This window comes from Prorops nasuta, unplaced genomic scaffold (genome assembly GCF_024137725.1).
Source record: "Prorops nasuta isolate Cenicafe-Biocafe unplaced genomic scaffold, Cenicafe_Pnas_1.2 PNAS00007, whole genome shotgun sequence".
NCBI lineage: Eukaryota > Metazoa > Arthropoda > Insecta > Hymenoptera > Bethylidae > Prorops > Prorops nasuta.
Genome location: NW_027116804.1, coordinates 750,543 through 776,931, shown reverse-complemented (window position 1 = coordinate 776,931; position 26,389 = coordinate 750,543). Strand labels below are relative to the sequence as shown.

Sequence of the window (26,389 nt, the reverse complement as noted above, 5' to 3'; positions counted from 1 at the left end):
TTAGATTTGATTCCGCGTTGAAGTCAAAGGAATCGAGAAAAAGTTTAGAAGTTTATTTAATGGAGAAATGTATAGAATTAAAGAAGATGATTGCAAAATTGGGAGATTCGAGTGATCGTCAGCCAATTTCTGAAAATGGGCAGTCAACGCAACGCCACTTGACGAATGAAGCTGTGTTGAAAAAATGTTCAAGGTATATAGCATCTTTAACATAGAAGAGGTATAACACTGAAAATGATAGAAAGAGTGGCTACTCGGTTTAAATGTATCTTGAGTAGTGCCAGTACAAGAGGCTGACAAGTCTCAAGTTTTATAAGATTTCGTAGAATGCGAATATGATTTCATGAAATATATGACTAAGGCGATGTTAGAACAAGTAGCTGGTCAAAACGTTTTTGCTACAGAGGTCTATCAATAAGAAGTTTGATAACATCAATTTTTTATTGTTTCTCGTAAGTCAGGACTTATATAGATCACGAAGCAAATATAAAACAACAAGAAGCTTTTGATTCCTTAGATGAAACTATTTTAAGAATTATTATAGGACAGGATCATTATCATACTTTATCTAATGCCCTTAAGGCCAGTTTTTCCATCCATTGGCAAACATCTGGGTAAATTTATCCGTTCGTAAAACGTGAAATTGAATAGAATTTACAACAGTTTGAAATTTTTAGCAAGCAGATAAATTTTACCGATAGAGACCGTGCACACCAACACAATGATAGCGAAGTGTCAATGTATAACTGTATACGTATAAATAAATTACACTCAAAAACTGCGAAAATTGACCGATAGTTTGCGCTGGTAGTATGCATATACACCAATAAACATTCTTATCTTACTGTCATTGTGTTGGTGTGCACGATCTCTATAGAGACCGGGGCGGTCACAAATGTGGCTAATACAAACTTGCCATCTATACATATTAACCATACATATATGGATAAATTTTAGCTATAAAAATATGTTCAATTTTTATGGAAAATGCCGGCCTTCTACAGGTTAAATTATCGCTTAATCCCTCTGTACAAAAAATATGGATTATTTGCTTGCAGAAAGGTATTACAATTAAGAAATGTAGAAGAGAAGTTGTTTAAGAAATACGAGAGACCTAAGTTGTTTAAAGTTCCAACCTTGAATTTAGAGATTAGATCATCTCTTAGTAATTCAATCTTACAAAAGACGAGTATTTTCGTATACAGCAAAACTCTGTGGACACGATCTTAGTGGCACTGGGTACAGCACATACAATAATGTTAGAACTAGACGAAAACGACACGAATAAATTAAACTTCCTAAATAAATTAGGAGATATGGATAAAGTTCTCACAAATTTGCAATTTGAGCTGTAAAATGTGAGAAAGGTCTTTATTTTACCCAGTTTAGAAAAAAATATGAAGTCAATGCTAACTATTCGGATGAGTGGGTTTTCGGAACGCATTTGGCAGAGAAAATAATTACTAGAGTAAACTGCCAAAAAATTTAGTCGGAAAATCAAGCAAACTTTTGATACTAAGAAGTCACTAAGAGAAAAAAATGACCGTTTAAACTATTAGTATTTGTCTATGAAGAAAGCCGCTCTACTTAACAGGTAGGTTCGAAGGAAAAAAAAGCTGAGTCCTCTGGAGCCTGCAACGAGGAAAACGGACACGGGGAAACATTTTTTATTCCAAAGACCCTAACAAGAACCAGTGCAAAAGGCATTAAATAAATATGAGCTCTTATGTTGGAAGGTTGTCCGAATTCTACAAGAACTTTACTTATAATGGGGCTATCCAGTCCCAGAAACACAGCCACTCGGTGAGCATTTTCATTTGATTGGCAAACCCCAAAATGCTCAAAAATAACCCAAACTTATCATCAATCAGATGCGATTGCTCAGTGAGCCTTCACTGAGCAGTGAGCAGTTGTGCTTCTGGATATCCCCAATGATGTCCCTTCAAACGTGCATCCTGAGTTATGTGAAACGTATAAAAAGTATATATTTTTTTGAGTTATTTATGTGCGCATATGCATAGATCATCGGAATATATTCCAAATGTGGGGGTTCAGACTTCAGATTAGTTCAGATGGCTGAAGACATTGGTAGCATTCAGCAGAGACAGTTGAGGGAGCGGTGTATGTTATTGGCTATTACTCTTAGATCCTATAATTTTATCCAATAGAAGTAGAAGTTTAAAAAGAAATCTGGTAACGTTACTGAGCTGCTACCTCTGCTGAATGGTATGTAGCATTACCGCCAATTACCGCCGAAAAACGCTAACTTCAGGTCAGGTAAATTGAATCGCAAATTTTGTAATTCAATTTACCTGGCCTGAAGTTAGCGTTTTTCTGCGAAAATGTCTTTCTGCGATTTGGTCCACGACCTCACCATTTACCTCCTGCGCGCATTACCTTACCGTATATACCAAAATAACGTTATGTTTCAGGTACTTCACCGCTAGATGGTGCTAATGAACGTCATCCGATTTTAAGAGGCTTTTGCGGCGTTTGCGACTCGTGCCCGGGTACGGCACGCAAACGTCCATGTCCATGCCCCATGAGCTGATGAGCAATCTTTCCTCTCATCTCTAATATGGCTAGCGAAACGAAATCTGCAAGTTCGTCGAAAGGAGGTAAAACTAAAGAAGAGATATTTGCCGGTTTTCAAACACTACGAAATGAGCAACGATTGATGGCAAGTAAATTGACAGAGATGGAAATGGAATTAAATGAGCATAAGTATGAGATTTATTAACCTGTATTTTAAGTTTTTTAATTAAATGCTTTATATGCTTGAAAATTAAATTAAATTTATTACCATTTTTTAATGTAGAATTGTCATTGATACGCTAAAGGATGTTGATCCTAAACGAAAGTGCTACAGAATGATTGGAGGCCTTTTGTGCGAACGTACTGTAGAAGATGTAATGCCTACTCTAGTAACAAATAAAGAACAGGTATTTACTACAAGTCTATAATTAATTATGAGAACTGTATGTACATGCAATAATAATGTTTTTCATACCCTCAGTTAATAAAAGTCATAGATAGTTTGAATGAACAATTAACTAAGAAAGGAAGTGAAATTAATGAATACAAAGAAAAGCACAATATTAGGATTCGAGGACAAGAAGAAATACTACAACAAGAAGAAGAATCAAAAGAGCCAAAGAGGAAAGTGATTGCTGTTAATCCAGTCGAGCATTAATACCACTGAAGATATCCATGCTGTTACTGTTTTGATAAAAAAACTTCTAATTTAATAATCCATCATGTTTCCTCATTTGCATTTTAAATTATTATAAACATTTTTTATTCTCTTCATTTTATAACCTATGGCAAAAGACGATCCTTATAGCTTTTTATATGATAAAAAGTAAAAGCAGTCATAATCTATACATAGTTAAACTTAAGTTCAATTGTTGTGTCTTACGAATGCAATTTAAGAAGGATGCAAAATGTGTATACTGGTTGATTCTTAGATTTCTCAATAATATGCAATAAATCCATGTTTTCTAAATAAAGCTAAATTATTTAAAATTTTAAAAGTTCATAAGACGATACAAAGAATGATAAATAATTATTGATATGTTCATTTTTATCGACGTCGAAAAACTCACCGGCAGTCAATGGTTGCATTCAGTAGACTCAGTAGAGACAAATGTTGAGGGAGCGGTGTATGTTATTGGCTATTACTCTTAGATCCTATAATTTTATCCAATAGAAGTAGAAGTTTAAAAAGAATTACTCAATAGTTCCGCACTGTTGTCTCTACTGAATGCAACCAATATCTGAACACAGCTGCTGAAATGTCATTGGTGGTGGTGGACCGTGGTAAGGGAATATGAATAATGTGGTGGAGCGTGGAGGCGGACCGTGGAGGTGGAGGGTGGAACCAGGTGGAACAATCACAATACAATTGTGTGTGAGAATATTCAGAAAAGTTGTTTTGGGTTATGGCATGGGGACCGGGGGGTAAAAGCGGTAAAAGGTAATAAAACGAGTAAACCTAAACGTAAATCTACCGACCAACGATCTACCTAATCTTGCCAAAATCAATTTTTAAAGTATCCTGACTGTAACTGTAAGTATGCAAGGGGTGAGATGAAATTTTTTGAACGTGATTCACATTTAAAATCATAGGGTTTATTTATAGGGCAAATAATTCTTTAAGGTGATCCGTGGAAGTTGGAACTCGAAAAATGCAGATATACACATTCAGCCTTAACGTTTTTATTTGATTTTAGTTATTTAACAAGTCACTGGCAATGCTTGAAAATATTTTTAATGATGAAAAGTACCTTGAACAAACGATTACAATTACGAGCATCGTTCTAATGCTAACTGTAAACACGTGCTTTACGACTGCTTTCCAGATTTTGTAAGTAAGCACAATCAATCATTATTCAGAGTAGTAGTCAACACTGTTTTGTCAATTGTGTGTTCTTATGATTCATTTCATTATCATGATTGTTTTCAGGAATTTAAATAGCCACCAACTCAAATACAATTTAAATATATAACACTGGAGCAATAATAGCTCTTGAAGCTCAAATAGTACAAACTTTGTATGTTTAATGACATTTATCAGTTCATAAGCAGTATTGAATAATTCACACATAATGTATTGTCATATGCAAAAAATTTTATCTATTCTTAGTATTGATATTCAGCACAATGGTTTTTCAAAGATATTCCTGTTATAAAATAGAATGATTTTAAAAATTATCAGAGCATCGTCATTTTGTTATTTCTATATTATATAACTTGCATTTAAAAAACATGGCATAGAGTGATTCAGAATGAAGGACTCAGAAATGGAAGAGTGGTGGTTTTCACGTGTAGTGGCCCATCATCCCTATACCATTCTCATAGCTGTTTTTGTGTTTTCTTCTACGTGTCTGATTGTACCCCTCACTACCAAAAAATTTCCAGACTTTTCAGATCCACAATTAGTAAGTACTTACAGTACCATTTGGATAAAATTCCTTAAAGAAAAAAACTGGCTTTTGTAACAATTAATTTTGCTATAAATAAATTTTCAGGGCTTTGAGGCTCGTGGTACTGACCTGGCACAAAGGCTTACAGCCTGGCAAAACCTAATGAAAGCGACAAAGCCAAGAGGGAAGCTTACAAACAATCCTCTAGAATATTATCATGATTTACAACACTTAAATCAACAGACTGAATCTATTTCACAGAACCATAATTGGACCAGTCAGGGTATTGTTAGAAAGATGCCAAAAAATAAAAATAAGAAGAAGGGAAAAAAGTCTGAAAACAGAAAAAATAATACAGAAAAAATCTTTGAAGCTGAAGATAACAAAGATAAATGGGAAGAGTTGTTGGAACTCAGAAATAAAAATGATATAAATGTTTTGGATGAGCATAAGAATGATCAATTAGATACTGACAACTTTTTTTGCAATTTACCTACACATGCATACGCTCGTGTCGTTATAGGATCAGATACAGATGATAAAAACTTGTGGTCAATGGAAGGTATATTGGCTCAGTGTCATATCGATGATGTACTGCGATCTAATAGTTATTTTCCAAAATTATGTCAAAGGCGTATTGAAAATAATGTGGAAACTCAGAAGTGTTGTAGAAGCTGGTCACCAGCAAATTACATTGCTCTTTTGTCAAACCGTAGTTCCTGCTTAGGCGTAACTGAAAATGATTTAAGTAGGGTTAATAGTCTTCTACAAAGGTGCATTTATTATTACCACAATCGACGATTAACTCCTGACTGTGCCGAGGATTTAAATTGTCAACGTCACGTACCACCCGAATGCTATGCCTATAATGCAGCGTATCATTTACTCTATTATCTTTTGGATATTGATTTTGTACAAAGTAGCGTAAGTATTTCAAATAACAGCGTTTTAATTTCCAAATATTTATAAAAGAAGCTTTTTTTCTATTTCAGAAAGATAATTTAACAGCAAACCCTAATTCTACATTACGTTTTGCTATGCTTTTCCTTCCAATTGCAGCTAGTTCTGCCAGCCTGGATTTTTATAAAGAACTCAATATTGAAGGACTGACTTATAGGCAATTTAAAGTTCATGGCATGCAGCTGGGCCTGAAAAGCACCCTGTTTGATAGTAGTTTAGTATCCGATACCAGTTTAGTCCTCAGTGGTTTTATCTTTGTAACAATTTGCATTTGGATATATACTGCATCTTTATTTTTAACTATTACTACTATTCTTGCTGTGCTCTTCAGTTTGGGTATTTCGTATGCATTATACACCCTTGTACTAAACATCAAATTCTTTCCATTTATGAACTTACTTGCAATTGTTGTAGCCGTAGGTACGTGACTTGCGTGTCAATCAACGCTAACATTATGATGATAAAAAGTATTTACTATAAATGCAAAAATAATTTCCAGGTATTGGAGCTGATGATGCATTTATATATTGTAAAGTTTGGGAGTATGGGAAGCAGAAAAAGATTTTAAATGGTGGCATGGTACGCCTTGTTCAAGAAACCATGAAACACGCTCTTCCATCTATGTTTGTGACATCATTAACTACAGCTGTAGCTTTCTTTGCATCGATCGTTAGCAATGTTACAGCCATCAACTGTTTCAGGTATTAGATACTCCAAATCAAAACACGTAGAAATGCAACAGTGGTGTGAGAAGGAATTCAGATCCCTTTCGAGTTCCTGTATGTGCGCGGGTAACTTTTTAACCACCGTGAGCCAAGCCTCTCCACCAAAAGAATTTCAGCAGAACGCCTGCATAGAAAGCCAATATAGCCCACACAGAGATACTTCTTTTCGTTTCTATTTCAACATTCTCAAATTAATTTAAGGTTACTATAACTTCATGAATCTTTCAATTTCATGATAGATATCAAAAGAGAATATGCCAAGAAATACGCTAAATTCTTTATAACAATTATACTGCATATTTATAATTTTTATTTTACGAGCTATGGTTACGTTTTATGAAGCTAAGCTGCTTCTTTGTTGATACAAGATTAATGGCAACTACATATCACCTATAGTTTAAAAATTGACTTTCTGACATTCATGATATTTCACAGAAAATTACTGATTATCATTGTGAATAAGCCGTATTTACAAAATCTTCGGGGCCTTTCTTCGGACTTTAGATACACCTGAATGCATGGTATTTTGTCCTCTAAATTTTAACATTGGAAAACAATCTGAGCCAAAAATAAATATTCCAAAATCCGTGTATTTATACGTGAAATAATCATATATAATTTTGTACCATGTGTGTGACATATTTGATTAATGTAATTTTTGTACAGCTTATTCTCAGGAATGACTGTGATTGCTAATTTCTTTCTGATGGTTACGTGGTTACCAGCTTGCGTTGTAGTATCTGAACACTGCCGCCTTACTACTCTATCTCCAGCGAATTTCATCGCTAGAAAGATCATAAGGCCTTTAAAAATATTTGGAGATAGAATGGCTACCGGTTTTAGTTCTTTGTTGATATATATAACGCTTGGCCTAAGGTGGTTCTGGTTACTAAGTTTAGGAGCTATATCTATAGCAGGATGCACGGTTGTATTTCGATATCCCGGACTTCAGCTACCTGATTCTGCAGAATTTCAGTTATTTGACAGCTCACACCCTTTTGAACAATATGATCTTGTCTACTCTCAACGGTTTCGTTTTGAAAGACTAGAACTGGTAATGATCTCTTATTTATCTGTACTTATTTTGCATATTTATAATGTAATAATATAATTATTTGTTGCTTTTTTTCCAAATTTAGGGCGAAAATAGCGAAGTATTACCATTGAGATTTGTTTGGGGTATAAAGCCAGTCGATAACGGTGATTATCTTGATCCTAATTCAAGAGGAGCTCCTGAATACGATGAATCATTTGATCTAACGGATCCTAAATCACAGATATGGCTTCAGCAATTTTGCCGTAATTTACGTAGCCAACCATTCTATCGAAGCACTTTAGGTCCGCTTCTTCCAAACTGTTTCATTGAATCTATGAGCGATTGGATGCTGCGACCTTGCGAAGATCCTATTGATCCTCATATCGATAGAACACCTTGCTGCGATGTTAGTGTCTTCCCTTATACGCCAAAAGTTTTGCAACAATGCGCAGCTGAAGCTACCGCAGAATTATATCGAACTCCTTCTTACTTATGGAATAAAGAAGGAGGTACAGTTAGTTCCGGTCTTAAATTTTTCAAAGATCCATTTCCAACACATTTACTTACTAACAATACAAAAGCTGTACCTATACCTGTACCTAAAATTAAAGCCTTGGTTGTCGAGTATGACAGTATATATGCGTATAGCCTCTCATTTGCTAATATGGACGAATTTTATCGCAAGGTGAAATTAATTTATTTGTTTTATTCGTAAAATTATCTGTATTGATATTACTAACTTACTAATACCTATAAATTTTCTAAAGATCGATAATTGGATGCAAAATCAATTGACGACTGCACCGATAGGTCTGCGAAATGGTTGGTTTGTCAGTAAATTAGAGTTTTATGAACTTCAGCGAACACTGTATGAAGGTACCATTTGGGCAATGGGTGTCTCGATGGGTTTGGCTCTTATAGTTCTGGCATTAGTAACGCTAAATCCACTTGTAAGCTTGTATGCAATATTGGCTATTGGAGCTGCCATAGTGGTAACCGTAGCCGCTTTGGTTTTGTTGGGATGGAAACTCAATGTTCTTGAAAGTGTTGCTGTCTCTACCGCTATAGGTAAGAAAAATGATTCTTTGATTTATTTTAAAAATACGGACTTCCATTAGAATCTCACAAAATTCTTATTTGTCCAGGTTTAGCGGTGGACTTTAGTTTACATTATGGAGTAAGCTATAGAGCTTGCACATCTGATGAGAGAATAGACAAAGTTAAAATGGCACTGGAACAAATGGGCGGACCGACATTGATGGCAGCAGTGACGAGTGGTGCAGCTGGTGCTCTTATGCTGCCTTCTCGTGTATTAGCTTATATACAAATTGGCGTGTTTCTGGTACTTGTGATGGGAATTAGCTGGATATACGCCACTTTATTTTTATGCCCTATGCTAGCCGTCATAGGCCCCTCGTCACATTTCGCTCAGTTTCACTATCCTAAGTAAGCAGAGGAATCATTGTAATTAATGCTTTCTTTAAATTGCCAAAGCTTACAATCATGTAAAATAATTTTTAGCTTAAAAACATCGCTTTGCTGTCAAAAGAACGATACGGAGGAAACGACTGAAGATAATAGGGATATTAATAGAATTAGGAAGAGGAATAAAGGAAGGGGCATGTTATCAGAGTCCACCTTAAGTACATCAAGTACAGTATGTCAATTCCATTGTAGTGAATTGGAAACTCTTGCTGTACGTGCCGCTCCAACACCGTCTCTGCCCCCTTCACCATCGTCCACTTTACTACATAATAATCGACGAAAACAAATTAACGATCTTGACTGACTATATAAAGATTTCGTTTAGTAATCAATGGTATGAATATCGCATCCTTCATATTGGACAAAAGACTATGAATCTATGTGTAATATAATTTTTACATTTTATTGGCTGTGCTCACACATAGTAACTAAGGCCTATCGATATTTTATTTTACTCACAATTTATCAACGCGCACATTAATCATAGCACTCCATTTTTAGCATTATCTACTTATTATTTCAATTTATAACAACGTCTACATCTTTTTTAATCAATTGTATTTTAAAAGGAATGTCGACCTTTACCTCAAAGTACATACAAATACTTAAGAAAACATAATTATTGACAATTAACATTCAGGTCATATGTATTACAAATAGAAATGTGTCTGTCACGTATAATGTTTCAGTGTCAAATGTTGGTCTGCATTGGATAAGTATAACTGTGACATTAATATTGTGAATGTTTATAATGTATAGATGTTAAAGCTATGGTTAAAGTTAAATTCGTTTTGAGATGAGATATTATGACTTGTTATAAAAATCATTTGAATAATTATAGCTCGTGCAATCCATGATCAATCATTGTGAAATTCAAATGAAATTTGTGCATGTTGTGCCAAGCCTATCTGCGCAGAAAGTTGTTGTGGCTTTACGAATTTTCATACGTGAACAAATTTTATTCCTTCTACTCATCATATTAATAAATGTAATACAAATAAGATAATAAATAAGTGGTTGATAAAATTGTAACTATCAACAACTAAGATGCTTTTAAAAGTCAATCTTTATTTACTTTCATATCATAGTTTTTATATCCTTTTATAAAAAACATTTGAGTGATTTATGTTAAGAGTAATAAAATACCATTTAATTAAAATAAAATATGTTTTTAGTGATCTACATTATAGTAAATTAAAAACGGCGTTGGCGTTTTAATCCGGAAAGATTTGGAGTTTGAGGCTCCGTAAGAGGTCGTTTTTTAGGGAGCGGTACTTCTTTATATTTGCGAATCGGTTGAGCTTTATGAACCAAACTCTTTCTCAATATATTTATTTCCATTTCTTCTTTTCTTTTCGCTGCTAACATTTCCTACTCAGAAGAGAAACACTTAAAGTATTTAAAAGGAATAAAAATATTAGCAATAAAGAGAGGGAAAGGTGAAAAGAATAGTTTACCATATTTCTCCGTTTCTCCCGTTCTAATTCCTTCATCTTTATCGACTCATCAAAACGTTCCCTTTGCTTTGCTCGTATGGTACTGAAGAGATCTGGTATTTTCGGTACAATTATTATTTTTTTTGGCAACTGTGGTACGAAAGGATTTCTCTTCCAAATCTGCGTAAAATAATTCAATAATAGGTAAAATAATACTCCTTGTCACGATTATTTTCAGATTACCTCTTTTGCCTTCTTATTGACAGGTGATTTGATGAAAGGTTTGCTGGTACCATATACAGGTTTGATAAAACTGTTATTATTGTTAAAAATGTTAAAACTTCTCTCTTCCTCTAACAACTGAAAATAGTTTTAAAACTGAGTTAATTTACCTGTTGCGGGAAATGAACATGAACAGAAATTATCTGTAAAATTGATATATGTACTAGAGACGGTTACCCGGGAACAAGATAAAATCTTAAAAATCTTATTTAACTTAAACAATAATTATGAAAGGTCTGCATATAATGGTTAATGGATTAGCTTAATAAAATTTATGTTATAAGAACTGAAGAAACGTAGTAAACAGAATTGTTTGGTTACCGTGTTAGCTCGTTCTTCCCTTCGTTGTTTTTTATATTTTTCTCGTTCTTCAAAACTGAATGGTGTCACAATAGTTGAAGGCAATTTGATTGATGTCGATTGATTTCTTTCATTTTTCATACACTTTTCATGCAATAATTCAGTCGACACATTTTCTTTCTTCAAGGAAATATTCTCATTCTGTAGTGGTTTTGCAAAATATTTATTGCAATAATTGGTCGAGGGTTTTATGCATTTGATATCGAGGTTACCCTGATCATTGTTTGAGAGAGTAAAATTTTCAAACGCCCTAAATAAAAGAATATAATAATACCATTACATTTCTCTAAAATAATTGCAGCTACGTTATTTGGTATACTTTATTTCGTTGCAGGTTATAGAAATAAAAATCAGGAGACTCTCTCTCTCTCTCTCTCTCTCTCTCTCTTTCTCTCGACAGTCTCACGACAAGTAATAAAGGAAAGTTGTACAGGTATAGTAAATATATGTATTAATTAATACAAAATATGATCTACGATGAGAAAGAAAGAATGTCATTTAATATCATAGCTACATAATTGAAATACCGAGTACACTTTTCGAGAAATTCCCACTTCAATAGCACATGTACAAAAAATGGACATTTCCACATTTTTGAAACAGCTGAAACATAACTATTAGTATTATGTCTCAACAATGTTTAAAGAATATAAAAATTTCCTTTTTTCGTACCTATACTGTACGAGCAATCTGTTTCTAAAAAATTAAAACAACGAACGCGTAATATTTTACTAATATTCGTTTATCTCCGTAACTCGATCTCAGTAAGAAATATTAATTTTTTACATAGGACCTTTTTGGAATTCCTTTCTATTTAGATACAAAGGGCACTGAGCAAATAATTGATATATTTTGTAGTTACGATTTAAATAAATTGTTCAATTTACACTCTTAGCGAATCAGATAAAGTATACACCCTGTATATTATAAATATAATAAATTACTTTGTAATGCTAGAATCATTGCAATTCGACGAATTTTTCGCTGGAACCTTCAGACTCATTGGATTCTCAATTACCGTGTTATCAAAATTTTCTTTATCTAGATAACAAAAATCAACAGAAAATATGGATTTATAGTTTGCAATAATAATTGTATAATTGTATGTATATATTTATACATACCGAAAGAGGCATCTCCACTACCGAAAGACGTACTGTGAGAAATTTCATGGTCCTCGCAGGAATCATCGAAAGAATTGGTTTTTATTCGAGCTGGATAAATTGGAGTGAGGAAATTAATGTTTCGAAAAGTTGGATGCTCCATGTTATCTCTCCAGAGTTTTCTGCCTTTTATCATTTTTTTGGGAGTCATCATAGGACTGTACAATTCATCTTGATTCATTTTCCAGGTATTTATCTCCATTATTTTAAATTAATGAATTTTCCATGAAAAATCTTGAGAATCTATTTCACTCTGTGTACACAGATATAAATACATAAGTATACTAAGCTGATATCAGTTTAACATTACAATATTTGTCTCTGACCATTGTTAATGTGTCCTAATGTCAACTCAATGTGACTTCATATATATTGTATATGTATATCGGTTTGAAAATTAGGACAGCCAAACTTGCTGTATAAGAGAGTAGTGCCTCGACGGCCGTATATACATGTCATTATCTACTTTTTTGTGTACTTGCCGTCGAGACACTACCGTGTCTCTTGATACTATCCTAAGCATCATCAGTGAGTAAAATCATTTGAATTTAATTTGAAACAACATAAAGCATTTTTTGATTATATGTGCCTAGTGTAATCACTTCATTCTATTAAAAATATATATTCTATCTGTTTCTATTATTATTATTATAACAGTTAAAAAAAATTAAATATACCATTTGCAGAATCATAAAAGTTTCACGTTTTTTGCAGGTCTACCTGCAATAAAAGCGCGCGCTTTTATATCTCCACCACGCACGTGCTGTACTCTGATAAGCTACTGGACTCTTCTGCTACTCTCTTCATTTCCATGGATGCAAATGTCAAAACAATTGGAACACCTTGGTTATTTCTATTATACTCGCTCTTAAACATGAATTTATGTCGAGATCACGTTGTAAATATAACTGACGTTTATTTTTCCAACCAAAATGAAGCATTAATGTTAATGTTGATTAATGTATAATTACACATGTGTGTGATATACAGTAGAAGCTGTTGCAATGTACGGTTTAAGGTAGAATCGACAAGAAAGGAGAATGAAAAAATAGAATTTTTGTAAAAGAGGTTTATTATTGGATTTGTAACGCGAATATTTTGAATGGAATTTTCTAGAAAGGACCACGGTGGACTTAATACAAGTCGATGGCTAGAAGCTATTTGGGAGCCAGCTGCAAGGCTTTACACACTTCCTGGTGGACTTGATATGCTCGATGTGTCTGGCAATGGAGATGCAAGATTGATAGCTGCTGACCTAGGTACAGTCGGTCATGACTCGGCAAAGGTAAAAGCGAGAGCATCCTTATATATATATATATATATATATATATATATATGTATATATTTGACAATTAAATTTTACAATTATTTTGCTATTCATTATTTACAGATTCGCGTTTACAATGGTAGTGATCAAATCACTGAGCATGTTATGTTGGAGCCCCCCTGTGGAATCGTTAGCTTTTACACAGAAAACGGAGAACCTCGATCAGCTGTACTGGCTGTTGGAGCTGGATCCAGTATTTTTATCTTTAAAAACATGAGACCATTCTTCAAATATTGCTTACCCCACGTAGAAGCTCATCCAAAAGAACGAGAAGTTACTATATTTATAAAATATACACTTTGTACATGAGTGTAGAGGATTTTTCTGACAAATCTAATTCATTTTGTAGATCTGGCATAAAGCTGGACTCGACGACGAATTGAACGTATTGAGTCTCAGCGACGATTTAGAATTATTGCTGAAAGAACTAGGTGCAGCATTCATCTCACCACGAACGTTAAAATTTCTATCCTTGGATATGAGTCTTCGATCCAGCTTCGCTGAACAGTACAGGAGGATTCCTCTGATAAAGAGTAACGCCTTGAGTACTATAGGGATTATTCGAAAAGATTCCTGGCACGATCCAGCAAGCAGTTGCATTGTCATTGGTACCGAGGGTGGAGAGATCCTCGTTTTGGATCCGAGGTGCCTTTTTTTCTTCTTTTCATTTATTAATTGCATGTGAAAGTGATTGCTTTAGTATAACAAAATTCTTCTAATTAAATTATCAAAAGATGAAGATTTTGTGATATATTGACATTTCAGAGCATTTTCCTTGATAGACAAATTTATGCTGAATTGGCCACCAGTAGCTCTTGCCACTTCAGGTTTATGGGTAGGCGATGGAAGAATCGTGGTAGTCGGGAGAGATGGGAGGATAGGAACGATCAAGAGAGGCAGCTCTTTAAAAGTGTGGGAGAAATTACCAGCTCCAGCAATAGCTGTTTCAAGCTTAACATCCGATGGAGCTGCTGTAGCAGTCATGAATGGAACATTGGTGGGATTTTCAAAGAAGGTATATATAGCAGAATGGATTACTGGCTGAATTTCTGTATTCCATACCAACCAGGTGTGCTGAAACAATTTTCTTGTTTAAATTAGGGTCAAAAGATATGGTGCATAGACATTCCTGGTGCAATAATGGACATGGTTAGCTTACCAGTTCCGCAGAGCGGTCTTTCGCTTTTGGCGATAAGCACTGCTGGTTTTGGAGTACGTGTATACGATGGAAAGTATTACGTGGATACGGTCAAAACTCTAGAACCAGTTACTGCTATGAAAGTAAGCACATGGTTTTACCGTTCATTAAATTGTTCAACTTTACCACAAATTAATCAATTTCTTCCAGTATGGGCGAATGGGTCAGGAAGAAAGAGCAATGGCCATGGTTACAATAGGTGGCGGTTTATGCGTTAAAATATTAAAGCGCACTGCAGATTTTAATATTCAAAATGTAGAACCCAGTGCTATTAGTAGCGGAGGCTCAAAATTGTCGATACCAAAGAAAACCAGACTGTTCGTGGAGCAGACTATACGTGAACGAACCGAAGCGATAAAAATTTACAATACTTTCCAACAGGGTTTTCTTCGCCTACGGTTGCAAGCAGCGCGAAGAACGGTCGACCTTCAAAGCGGTCAACCGGATTTTGGTCCAATTCCAATCACTTTAGAAGCAAATGTCCTCGGGTTGGGACCAAAATATTTGATACGCATCTTTCTTTCAAATCTGGCCGATGGACCTTCCAATGCTGGCTTATTCATCGTGAGCAGAACAGAAAATACAGATGTCAATCCTAGAGTGATCAATGCTCCTTTGCTACCTAGTGGTATACCAATGCCTCTCACATTGGAGGCTGAGCTGTCAAATGCTAGGATTTCCGGAAAAGTACAAATATTGCTCTGTCAGAAAAATCGATCGCAGCCACTAGTGTTAACTACTGTTATTTTACCAACTGCCGAAGAGGATATTGATATTTAGATGTACTTACATTATATCTGATTACATACTATAATACTAGGTATATTAATGAATATAAGAAATTGGATTTATTAGTTTTGTAATAAAGTCTTATTACATTTGTATAAATGATTCAAATGGCTGCCTTCGTTTCTTCTCCTAATATTCCTTACAATCATCAAAAGTAACAGGGAAATAATAAATATACAGTTATAGTAAATATATATGTATAATTTAACTTTACATTAATGTCATTTGAAAGATACGAAAATTATCTTTTTAGACTATGTTTCTTCTTTTTTTTCATAGACTTTGGTGTCTCTAAAACGTCATCATTTGCATTTGGTCTCTTTTCTCCACTCTTAACAGATATAATGTTTTTACTATTCTTACTAACAGAAAGTGCATTAGTCCAGTCGCTCTCAGAGCCTTTTATAGCGTATTGGTCAAGATTTTCACGTTTTAACTTTTTCAACTCTGCATCTTGTTTTATCTTCAACTCCTAAAAAGATATTTAATTGTTAGCTACTAATTCATATCCTCCTAACTGGTAGAACTATAATATATATATATATATATATATATATACACACTAACTTTTGCTGCTGCTTCTAGCTCATCGTGCAATGATGGTTCATTCTTGGATGAATTTAATTGTATACTTTGATTCAATGTTTTACTTAACATTGTACTTTCTACATGACGTTCTGCAACTCCATTTAAATATTGCATTACTTTTCTAATAATACGATTAAATAATCCAAGTAACTGTGAAGCTGGTATTGTTAACTCTTCAGCTAATTTATCTATAGTCTTAAATTGTAGACCTAGTCCTAAAAGAATAGCCTGGAAAGCATACATAAACGCATTAGTGTACCTTCGATTTTATGTTTAGAAAGGACTGAAGAATATTTACCATTTGTACTGCAGAAAAATGAGTATCTCCCATCATATTCAAGAAAAATAGTTTAGCCAAAGATGGTAATAAATCCATTATTAAATGATAATCGGCCATATTATTGCTGTACATCTCTAAACGTTTCAAATAGCTAGAATTAATATATATATCCAAATTTTCCTTTGTAAGCTCTACAAAAAAATTTGTCATGTATAAAAGAAACGAACATTATTCAACCACTGCATTGAATTAATAGCAAACCTTTTGATTCTAATGTAAATGCTTTATTCATTAATATGCTTAGTGCTAAAGAGGGCTGGTATGTTCTGAATGAAAAACCTAAAAGACTAACAAAACGTTTTCTGAATTCTTTCCAATATGCTTTCAACCAATCATCCTCTTCGTTCTGTTCATTTGGATTTGTTTTATATAGCATAATACATGAGTGTTCTCCAGTTATATCACTTGCTGTTTGTCTAATAAAATGTGTGAATGAATATATTGCTTTAAATTAAACAAAATTGCAAAATATATAAAAGTAGGTAAGAACCTCAAATATACTGGGACGAATCCAGCCCGTTTCCAAAATTTTAACAGCTGCTCTGTGATACCAAATGATACTCCAATATAATCCAGATGTTCTGGTTGACGCTCAGTTAACTTTAGAAGAAGCGGAGGTAACGATGAACGTGGCTCTATATTATATTACATACACAGAAAATTATTGAAGTTAATCTTAATGAAGGGAAAAAAATGTAGTGTACTAATTTTTAATATTGAATAGCTTTACCAATGGTCTCTTTCAATAAACTTATTTCTTGCTCTTGCACTGTCGAAATTTCGGTTACCGTTTCTTCAGTAACAGTTTCATCAATGTTGATGATTTTTGATTCGTAATATTGTTTCAATAGTTCCAAAGCACGACTGCCATAGCCCATCTAAAAGAAATTAAATCATTATTATTACATTAAAATTTGAGCATAAGAAAAACCTACAATAATATACAAATTAATATATTACTCCATGATAATCCGGATGTGAAGCTATACGAACAATACGAGCTCCTGCTAATGTAGGAAAGTCTTCATCCCCATATTGCTGTGCGATTGTCCAAGGTATAAGATCTCCTGCGGCTCTACGGCCTCTGTTTAAACCATCGGTTATTGTATTTTTACTTACTTTTCCTTCTAAGCAAACCTGTAATTTTTTAGTAACATATTAAATTCTCGCATTAGCAATTTTATAAATAATCCAATAATTCTAATTCTGTGTGAAGTTTGTTGCTCTTGAACTTTGTAAACTCACTTGAATCACCACTAAAATTTCAGGTAGTGCTGTCTTGTTTGGATCGATAGGACCTAATAAGCAAAATAAGTGATGTGCGGGAGCATCTGACATCATTTGTAAGTCATTTGGACTGTTCTGAAATGATTTTCAATGATATTGATTTTTATAAACAGTTTTGTGATTTGTAATCCTGCAGAAAATAATGTACCTTGTAATGAGATGCAACGTATAAAGCAACTAAACGCTGTAAAAATAATTCTGACGCTTTGTGATATGAAAATAACGTGTCCCTATAAAAAAATTTTTAAATATAAATTCTTTTAGACTTGTACTTATATATATAATTAGTGTTTGATGCAATATACCTGTTTATATAATATAACTGGCATGCTTCAGGGGATGGACAACCAGAAAGTATTGGTGCATGTGCAATTGCATCAAGACAAAGCAGCTCAGTCAACCATTTCTCTATGGAATCTCCTGGTTTATATCGAATAGATTCTTCAAGTTGGAGTTCGTGCAATTGCCTTCCAGTTGTTTGAGATCTTAATTGCTGTAATAGCTTCAGAGATAAAGATCTTCCAGTTCCTTCATATCTGTAAAATAAAAAATTAAAAAAGTTAAAGTAGTTTAAACATTACTGCATATAATTCCAGTAAAGTACCTACCCATTTATAGTCGATGATAAAAATGTTAAATAGGGGCCAAGCATAGCTTTTACATAAGGCATAGGAATTGCAGCTGCTTCATCAATAACAAGTAACTCTGCTTGACTTAATTTATGAGTATCGGTTGGATGGATATACTAATAAAAAAAAAATATAATTATAGTAAAAACGAATTATAGCATGAAACATCATAATTTCGTCTTACTATTTGTACCTGAATAGTTTGTCTGTGATCGCGGAATATATTAACGCGCACTGTAGCTTTATTAAATTCAGGATTTGTGGATTGTACTAATCCATAATCAAGGTGTTCTTGATATCCCAGAGCATCAAAACCTAAATAATATGAAATGTTACTCCAACGTTAATAGTTCATTAAAAATTTAATAATTTCTTACCTTTAAAAACAAATTCAAAAAGGGTGTTTAAATTTTCTGGGCTTGGACTAGAAATATAGATATTGGAGTAACCGAAAGTAATTGCTCCAGCTATAGCTAATCCTAAAGCAGCAGATTTGCCACGTCCTCTGGCTGCAGTCAAAGATACAGTGAATTTCAAAGATTTTTCTGAGATACATTCAATAAACTTTAATACTGCCTTTGCCTTAAAGTATACAAGTAAATATTTCAAATTATTATAAATTCATAACAAAACTCATGAAAGTTTGACCATACCTGATCAATGGTTTTGCAGCAATTAACAAGAGCAAATACAGGTTGAGTATCTTGCAGACTTTCTTTTAGCAAATCAAGAGCTGCTTTATCTTCATTAGATAACCTCTGTACCGGCTCTATATTAAGATTATGAGAAGAAAGAGGTAATATATTTAATTGATCATCTACAACTAAACACCTTTTGCAAGATGCAAGTGATAATAGAAATCTTTCATTAAATCTGCATACAACATCCTAAAAAAGAGCAAAGTAAAAATCTTGATTGAAAATATTGAAAATATGGTAGTAATGGCTTAAATGGAATACTTGATGAGCTTCTGTTCTAAATCTTTGATGTACATCCATAGTCATTGTAAATAATTGTTTTAAGGAATTAAGTGATTGTAATAAAAATACAATAAGTCCTCCTCCTTCCACAGTTTCTATTGTACGAGCTAAAATGTTTGGAGTAATTGCTTCGAAGTCCTAAAAATTTGTGACAAATCTTTTTAAATATAGAAGTAATAAATTACCAAAATTATACATATTTATACTCATACCTGTAATATGCACATTCCATATGTATTACCTAAGATTTTATGTGTTTCATTGTAATAACAGTATCTAATATTCGTAGATACAACAAATAATTCAAATGGATCATCTTCATTAATATCAAGCTTTCCAGACTTGACTTTTTTTTGTAAAGATCTCATGCGTTTTTTGCGATGGCTACTAAATCCTAATTCTTTTTTATAACACCATAGTACAGATGGTCTAGCTTTAACAACTGACTTTGAAAGCATGTGGTGTAACAATACTACCTGCAAATAATATAAAGTGTATGAAAATACCTATCTACCATCATTAGCCATGTTTCTACTGCATTTTAACACTTTCTGCATTTTACACAGAGTATTTGTACAAACAATAGCAAAATTAATATACAGAAAATGTAGCATATGCAACAAAAAGTAGCACAAATTATAAACAATTAAAATTATAAAAAATAAAAATTCCAATACCACATGGTCTAACCTAACATTGTAAATATGTTTTCTATGTATTTACCTGATCTCTTGCTTTATCGCCTACAACAGCGAACATTGTCCGATGGCCCAAATTAACGCCATTTTCAATCAAGACGCGAATACGATTATCTATTTTCCTACGAACCATAATGTTTATGTTAAGAAAAAAACACAAGTATTAATTTAAAAACAAATTTTAAATTACAACAGGGCTCGGAATTTTAGCACTTTTCAGCAACTTGCCCAGTGTTGCCAACTCCGCCACAGACTGGCTTCACTGCTGTGAACTCGTTAGCGTCAGTCAGCGTCAGTTAGCGTTAGGTACACTACGGCGACCCCCACTGACCCCCACTACTCCTCACTCTTCTCAGTACACTTGTACAATACATACATACATACTCAGAGCTGCCTATACTTACACTGTCCCACACTGTCCTCCACCGTGTATGTTCGTATGTATGTATACATACCATGTGTATTTGTGTATACATATATACATACTACTGTCAACTGTGTATGTACACATACCTCTTTGACCCGGCGGCCAGCACGTGAAAAAGCAGGTAACAACACTACAACCTGATATTTACATTTTTAAACAATGATGCGATTGCTAACCTGCAAACTGCTAATCATAAATTTTAAAAAACATTTCAGTTTTAATGAGCTACCTATTTTACCAGAAAAATGTCTGGTGCTACCCGACAATTTGAAGAACGACAGCTTCCTTCGGAAGTGACTGATATGCAATGGTCTCCGAAAATGGATCTTCTAGCCATTGCCAATATTAAAGGTTAGAATGATATTACCGGTTAATGCATATTGATTTTAATAACTAAACGTTGTAGGAGAAATTGCCCTGCACAGATTTATGAGCTGGCAAAGAGTTTGGCTACTAAGTCCTCCAGGAGAATCTGACAATATAGTTAATATAGCATGGAGGCCAGATGGAAAATTAATGGCAGCTTGTTACAGAAACTCTGAACTTCTCTGTCTAGTAGATATTGAAAATAAAAATATTGTTAGTAAGACAAACATAGTATCTATTACAACAGTAACATGTATGACATGGCTGCCTTTAAGTTCTATGGATGCTGACAATAATCTTGATAGCAGTAAATACAACTCTGCTCCAAGAAATAACTATCTTCCTACTTTACCCAGCTTAAATCGTACTTTTATTCAAGAACCAGAGCACAAGGAGCACTTATCTCATAAGCTAGATATATTATTTGTAAGATTTTTTATCTTTTATAAAATTGTTTATTATTTCCTAAAAAAAAAAATGTATTGCTTCTATTAGATTGGCCAAGAAAATGGCAATATTGGAATGTATGTATTTGGAATGTTTTACTGTGGAAAAATTTCAATAGGTCATGAACCAGTTTTAGAAATTAGTGGAATATTGAATGGATCAATGTGGATAACACAAAAATGCAACTCTGGAGTTAATGTAAATAGGTTTACTTGCCCTTTACTAGAAAAAAGTACTGCATTTTTAAAGGTATATTACAGAATATAAGCTCTCTGCAATAAGAATTCAAGACATATCTTAATCTTGTTTATATTTTTAGGTGGCCCAAACACAAGCTAATGTGGATTATTGCATGGACTATCTGTCCCGTACTCTAATGGCAATATCAGAAGCATGGGAAACTATTTTACTAGAAATGGATGAAAAACTTACAAGATATGCTGAATCCAATCCACCTGGGGCAATGGCTGCTGATTTTCTAGAATTATTAATGATAGGTGTTGCATCAGAGAATCTGGAGAATTTTCTGCTCAGGGATTTAACAGAAAAGGGATTAAAAAAATTAGGTCATAGTATAGAAATGTGCTACAGCAATATACAGGTTTAACATCTGCTTAAAAATCTATAAATTAATATAATAATTATTCAATAATAGATTATTACAGAAACTAGTATTGAAAAATTTGACCAGTGTAGGAATGGCTCTGGTTTATGAGCTGTCTGAACTCAGAGGAATGGTCAGATTAGGCGCTGATTACGAAAATTTGGGTATGACAGATGAATCTATAGTAACAAATGCTCTTCATGCAACAGAAGCTTTTCTTGCTAAATCTTCTGAAATTCAGCAAGTTATAGATCATAGTATGAGAGATTACAATGCATTCTTTCGGTGAACAATATTATTTTAACGATGAACCACCAAATAATAACACTGTAAGATCTTATTTTGAATATTATTTTTTAGGTGGCTTCACGTGGTCATTTCGAGATTGTCGGATGAAAGAGTATCACCAGAAGTAAGCAGAATGAGTCAACAAGAATTAACATTTATTGCGGAATTTTTGCGAGGTTTTGATAAAACTGAACCTAAAAGTGGTGGAAGGAAAGGAGTTAATCTAGAAAAGCTAGGTCAATATTTGCGGCGGCAATCCTTGCAAACTTGTCTAACACCTGAAGGAAGTGAATGGGCAGCGATGCTTGACGAAAACCATTGTCTGCGGGATCATCCGCTTATCATAAAACAAGATCTTAGTAATTCTTTGATGCAGTCACATTCCAAAGTTTCCCACGCTATAAATACTGTTTTTACTAAGTCCTATCAGGGCTTGGTGAGTCAATTTAAGTCATTGTCGCTTTTACTAGAACTCGAAATTTCATTTTCGTCGCAAATAATCACACCAAATGGAAATTTGATGTTAGCTGCAGTCGATTTTAGTCGTAAGCAATTAAAACTGTTTAAAGTTAATTGTTTGTCTACAGAAACTACGTCACTTGCGTATCAATTGTGTTTGATTAATGTAACGGCCACAGATACATTAGTAGCTGATTTACAATTTTACTCGCTAGATTATTTAAGTTTGTTGTTAGTAAATCAACAAAATCGTATAACAACCTTAATACAATTGCCACTGAACAATATAACAATGTCAGAAAATGACCAAATTGTTCATGATTTGTCTGAAGTTATTGCAAATAGTTGGGTACGCCCATTCGAAGGTCTTGTCGCTAAAAAATTAGCAGTGAGCGGCGAGCGCAAAGTTACTGCGATATTAAGTGAAAATAATCGGAAAATTCGGTTGCTAGAAATTGATGATGATGATGATGAAGGCCTTGACGAAAACATGGATGTTACGACATCTACTACACCAACACCAAGTACTGCCCATTCTTCGTGAATTTGATTAGCTGATTTGTATATCATGTAAATAAAAACATTCGTATTTTATATAAAATATCTCTTATTTTTATTATACATATATTTTCCACTTAACTTAATGTTATTTGAATCCTGGTAAATATAGTACTGAAAAATTAAAATCTAAAATTACGTTTTAAAAAGTCTTTATAAAATTGGCGTTATTGCTTATTTTTATTTATGGAGCTGCTTGTTCACTTTGAATTTGCTTAAAAACTTTAGGGAAGTCAACATCCAGAGCAGCGTTATCAATCCCTACAATTTCAGGTGATGGTACTGGTGGGCCTGAACGAGATGACGTTCCTTTATAAGTAGCTGGGGAATTTTCTCTAGAATCCTCCATATCTGAAAAAATTGCACACAACATTTATATTTTTTAATTTCCTCTTGAGTAGAAGGAAATAATCATTACTTACCAAAAAATCTATGGCTCCTTCGTCTTTTAACAGTAACTATTAAAAGTACAATAGCCACAGCAACCACGATTACCATAACAGAGGCCATACCTCTTAATAAGTTAGTCTGAAATTAATATAAATAAATAAAAACTGCAAAATTTCCTATTTTTTTCTCTTTGATACCTCAAAATCATTTTCCCACACATCTTCCCAGTCTTTCTTAACCACTAATTCCACTACATGAATATTAATTGCAGAATTATCTTCAATACCGCGTGAAATACATTTATAAAATCCTGATTCTGCTGATGAAACACCCTGTATAATAATTAAAGATATACAATAATCTAAACTGTAGTATTCCAAATATCATTTATGACAATTACCCTAATATATAGTTTGCCAGTTAAAACTTCATAATTATATTTCTGCTCATCTAGTGGATTACCGGGTCCAATTATATTCCTATCATCTGTAAGTTGCCAGAACATAAATCTATGATGATCATCACTGCTTAAGCATGGCAATTCTGCCAAATGTCCAGCTTGTACTTCTGTTACTGTTACAGTACCATGAACCAGTCCATTGTTTGAACAAATTAGCAACAAACAGAAACATGCATATATATATTCCATCATCTGGAAAAGCACAAAATGATAATATATAATTACAATATTTATCTTAAAATATTTTCGAAACCTGAATAAAACAGTATTTACAAGTCCTGCTATATTTAGAAATCAAAACTAAACTTGACAAAATTAAGATGAAACTATTATTATTTATAATACTCTGGCCAGTATTAATAAAACTTAAGAAACATCTCTTCCCTACAAGAAACAGAGGCAAACTAGTTTGCAAATTTACAGAAGCCTCTTTACTTATCCTGTAATTATTACATAACACAGCATTAATTACCTTTATTGTCACAATTATGTTGGTATAAAACCAGTTTGTATGGAGCAGATGGTACAATAATTGCAGCTCTCACAATATAATAAGACACTTATCAATGAAACTAATTGCACAACCCTGCAAGATACATTAAACTTTTCTTTTCAGTTTTTTCAGTAATGTTATTAGGAAACCCTTTAGCTACTTTAGATGTGAACATAGTCATACCCACTAATGAGAAAAACTCAAAATCAAGACTGTTTTAGTATTACTTATTTATAACTCTGTCCTATTCATCCTTGGGAAACAGTATTTTTAGTTACCTAAGCTAAGATCTTGTGACCATCATACCCCCCAATATATTACTATATTGCATACAGCATATGTACATTTAATTATAAATATTATAAACCCAAATAAACTAGTTAAGTGCTTGTGATTTTTGCACACTATTTTTTTACAAAGTGTATAAAGACAGCTCACTTGTGAATGTTTAAAAAAGATATAAATGAAGCAATTGAATATCAATGTTGTGAAATTAACATATGAGTTAAGTAAACGTGTGATTGTTTGACTTGTTGGACCATGTGTTAATAGGTACTGTTCTACAATCTTCTGTATGTTTTAGAGCTTAAAAAGCTTTTAATTTTTAAGTGTATATATTAGAAATATAAAAATTAAGTAATTGATTAAAGATAAAGGTTACTCACTTTTTTTTATTACATCTTAGAAATATTAGAATCACAATTGCTAGTACCTTGACAGCTGTATTAAATGGATAAATACATCAACTGCCAAAGCTGGTAGTAAAATCCAGAAAGGTGCTAAGACTGCCTTTGCTGGTAAAAACCAATACGATATTTCCAATTTTAGGCATATCAAAATCTGAGCGCTTAATTTCAACAAAACTGCAGCCATATACCATGCCTGAATAAAAGTCAATATTTACATTAATTTACCCACAATTTTTATAAATATTTAATGAAAAATACGTGCTTCCCGGCGTAAGTTACTGACTCGTCCATTTTTACAATATGATATCATATTAAAGATTATATAAATCAAAAGGATATTATCATGTAGCCACATTGGAATAAACACAATAAACCAGTTCCATTGTATTCTTTGGTCAAGCCGTAGGACCAGCAAAATTAGGAAAATTAAAAGATAAAACCACGTAAATAAAGCACGATGTAAAACAGCCATCGGATTACTTTTGCCTTTTAGTTATTTCAAAACAGTTAAGTAATTAAAAATGTAAATATTATAGTATTGAGATACATAATATAGCTAGCCTTTTTAAAGTATAATTAATATTCAATATTAGGTTTCTATTATTTTGAATAATTCAACAAACCTAACCTAAAAACTACATAACCTAACCTAATATTTATTAGATTTGATCTCAACATGCATGATGCGTGACTTGTGAGTGTCAAACTCAAAGATGTCACTACGATCACAACAGGAGACACACCAGACCGGATTGGAGTTGCCAGATGCTGGTAATTTTCTTTCCTTACCATATCTCCTATTTTCTATGTTGTACAGAATAAAGAGTCATATGTATAGTGGAGAGAAAAGATTACCCGTTCTGGCAACTAAGATTTTGATTACGAATGGACTAGAATGGACTTTGAAAGGAGCAGGAAGGAGAGCATTGCACATTGCAGCATTTGCAGCCTTACAAGCCTTACAAGCATTGCAAGTTTTGGAGTGGTAGTTCACTGCTAA

At 33.4% G+C, this 26,389-nt stretch overlaps 7 protein-coding genes across 15 annotated transcripts; 4 read left to right on the top strand and 3 right to left on the bottom strand.

The window, feature by feature from the left end:
* Positions 1-66: 66 nt before the first annotated feature.
* On the top strand, positions 67-3,452 carry Pfdn2 (prefoldin 2). The gene is made up of 4 exons (XM_066729624.1): positions 67-193; positions 2,433-2,724; positions 2,819-2,942; positions 3,017-3,452. The coding sequence occupies exons 2-4, from the start codon at positions 2,579-2,581 to the stop codon at positions 3,191-3,193; spliced, it is 447 nt and encodes a 148-aa protein (XP_066585721.1). The 5' UTR covers positions 67-193; positions 2,433-2,578; the 3' UTR covers positions 3,194-3,452.
* A 440-nt stretch (positions 3,453-3,892) lies between these two features.
* Positions 3,893-10,190, top strand: disp (dispatched). 6 transcript variants are annotated; one of them, XM_066729678.1, is made up of 12 exons: positions 3,893-4,069; positions 4,142-4,159; positions 4,233-4,366; positions 4,466-4,940; positions 5,031-5,849; positions 5,918-6,305; positions 6,385-6,586; positions 7,277-7,664; positions 7,750-8,331; positions 8,414-8,714; positions 8,792-9,092; positions 9,168-10,190. In XM_066729678.1, exons 4-12 carry the CDS (start codon positions 4,788-4,790, stop codon positions 9,433-9,435), a joined length of 3,402 nt encoding a protein of 1,133 aa, XP_066585775.1. In that variant the 5' UTR covers positions 3,893-4,069; positions 4,142-4,159; positions 4,233-4,366; positions 4,466-4,787; the 3' UTR covers positions 9,436-10,190. The 6 variants fall into 6 exon arrangements, with proteins under 6 accessions (XP_066585775.1, XP_066585773.1, XP_066585776.1 ...); XM_066729676.1 differs by having other exon boundaries at positions 4,129-4,159; XM_066729679.1 differs by lacking the exon at positions 4,142-4,159.
* A 128-nt stretch (positions 10,191-10,318) lies between these two features.
* On the bottom strand, positions 10,319-13,130 carry LOC136775169 (uncharacterized). Its single transcript, XM_066729685.1, has 7 exons — positions 13,050-13,130; positions 12,334-12,625; positions 12,154-12,250; positions 11,171-11,459; positions 10,811-10,927; positions 10,589-10,747; positions 10,319-10,502 (listed from the first exon to the last, which is right to left on the bottom strand). The coding sequence occupies exons 2-7, from the start codon at positions 12,572-12,574 to the stop codon at positions 10,326-10,328; spliced, it is 1,080 nt and encodes a 359-aa protein (XP_066585782.1). The 5' UTR covers positions 12,575-12,625; positions 13,050-13,130; the 3' UTR covers positions 10,319-10,325.
* BBS1 (Bardet-Biedl syndrome 1) lies at positions 12,428-15,812 on the top strand. Of its 2 annotated transcripts, XM_066729683.1 has the most exons (8): positions 12,428-12,560; positions 13,087-13,218; positions 13,489-13,657; positions 13,763-13,972; positions 14,049-14,344; positions 14,465-14,714; positions 14,801-14,980; positions 15,048-15,812. In XM_066729683.1, exons 3-8 carry the CDS (start codon positions 13,580-13,582, stop codon positions 15,675-15,677), a joined length of 1,644 nt encoding a protein of 547 aa, XP_066585780.1. In that variant the 5' UTR covers positions 12,428-12,560; positions 13,087-13,218; positions 13,489-13,579; the 3' UTR covers positions 15,678-15,812. The 2 variants fall into 2 exon arrangements, with proteins under 2 accessions (XP_066585780.1, XP_066585779.1); XM_066729682.1 differs by lacking the exons at positions 12,428-12,560; positions 13,087-13,218 and adding an exon at positions 13,252-13,390.
* l(1)G0020 (RNA cytidine acetyltransferase l(1)G0020) lies at positions 15,802-20,469 on the bottom strand. The gene is made up of 17 exons (XM_066729680.1): positions 20,234-20,469; positions 19,723-19,986; positions 19,490-19,648; positions 19,184-19,417; positions 18,908-19,112; positions 18,724-18,845; positions 18,510-18,646; positions 18,207-18,437; positions 18,050-18,131; positions 17,860-17,976; positions 17,575-17,751; positions 17,345-17,492; positions 17,105-17,249; positions 16,816-17,030; positions 16,573-16,745; positions 16,254-16,502; positions 15,802-16,158 (listed from the first exon to the last, which is right to left on the bottom strand). The coding sequence occupies exons 1-17, from the start codon at positions 20,339-20,341 to the stop codon at positions 15,928-15,930; spliced, it is 2,997 nt and encodes a 998-aa protein (XP_066585777.1). The 5' UTR covers positions 20,342-20,469; the 3' UTR covers positions 15,802-15,927.
* Positions 20,470-20,540: 71 nt separating this feature from the next.
* On the top strand, positions 20,541-23,437 carry APC4 (anaphase-promoting complex subunit 4). Its single transcript, XM_066729681.1, has 7 exons — positions 20,541-20,756; positions 20,851-20,986; positions 21,042-21,427; positions 21,497-21,697; positions 21,768-22,049; positions 22,114-22,337; positions 22,413-23,437. Exons 2-7 carry the CDS (start codon positions 20,881-20,883, stop codon positions 23,341-23,343), a joined length of 2,130 nt encoding a protein of 709 aa, XP_066585778.1. The 5' UTR covers positions 20,541-20,756; positions 20,851-20,880; the 3' UTR covers positions 23,344-23,437.
* On the bottom strand, positions 23,389-25,524 carry LOC136775171 (uncharacterized). 3 transcript variants are annotated; one of them, XM_066729690.1, is made up of 5 exons: positions 25,366-25,524; positions 24,148-24,399; positions 23,945-24,079; positions 23,780-23,885; positions 23,389-23,708 (listed from the first exon to the last, which is right to left on the bottom strand). In XM_066729690.1, exons 2-5 carry the CDS (start codon positions 24,397-24,399, stop codon positions 23,542-23,544), a joined length of 660 nt encoding a protein of 219 aa, XP_066585787.1. In that variant the 5' UTR covers positions 25,366-25,524; the 3' UTR covers positions 23,389-23,541. The 3 variants fall into 3 exon arrangements, with proteins under 3 accessions (XP_066585787.1, XP_066585786.1, XP_066585788.1); XM_066729689.1 differs by lacking the exon at positions 25,366-25,524 and adding an exon at positions 24,680-25,325; XM_066729691.1 differs by lacking the exon at positions 25,366-25,524 and adding an exon at positions 24,481-24,642.
* Positions 25,525-26,389: the final 865 nt, after the last annotated feature.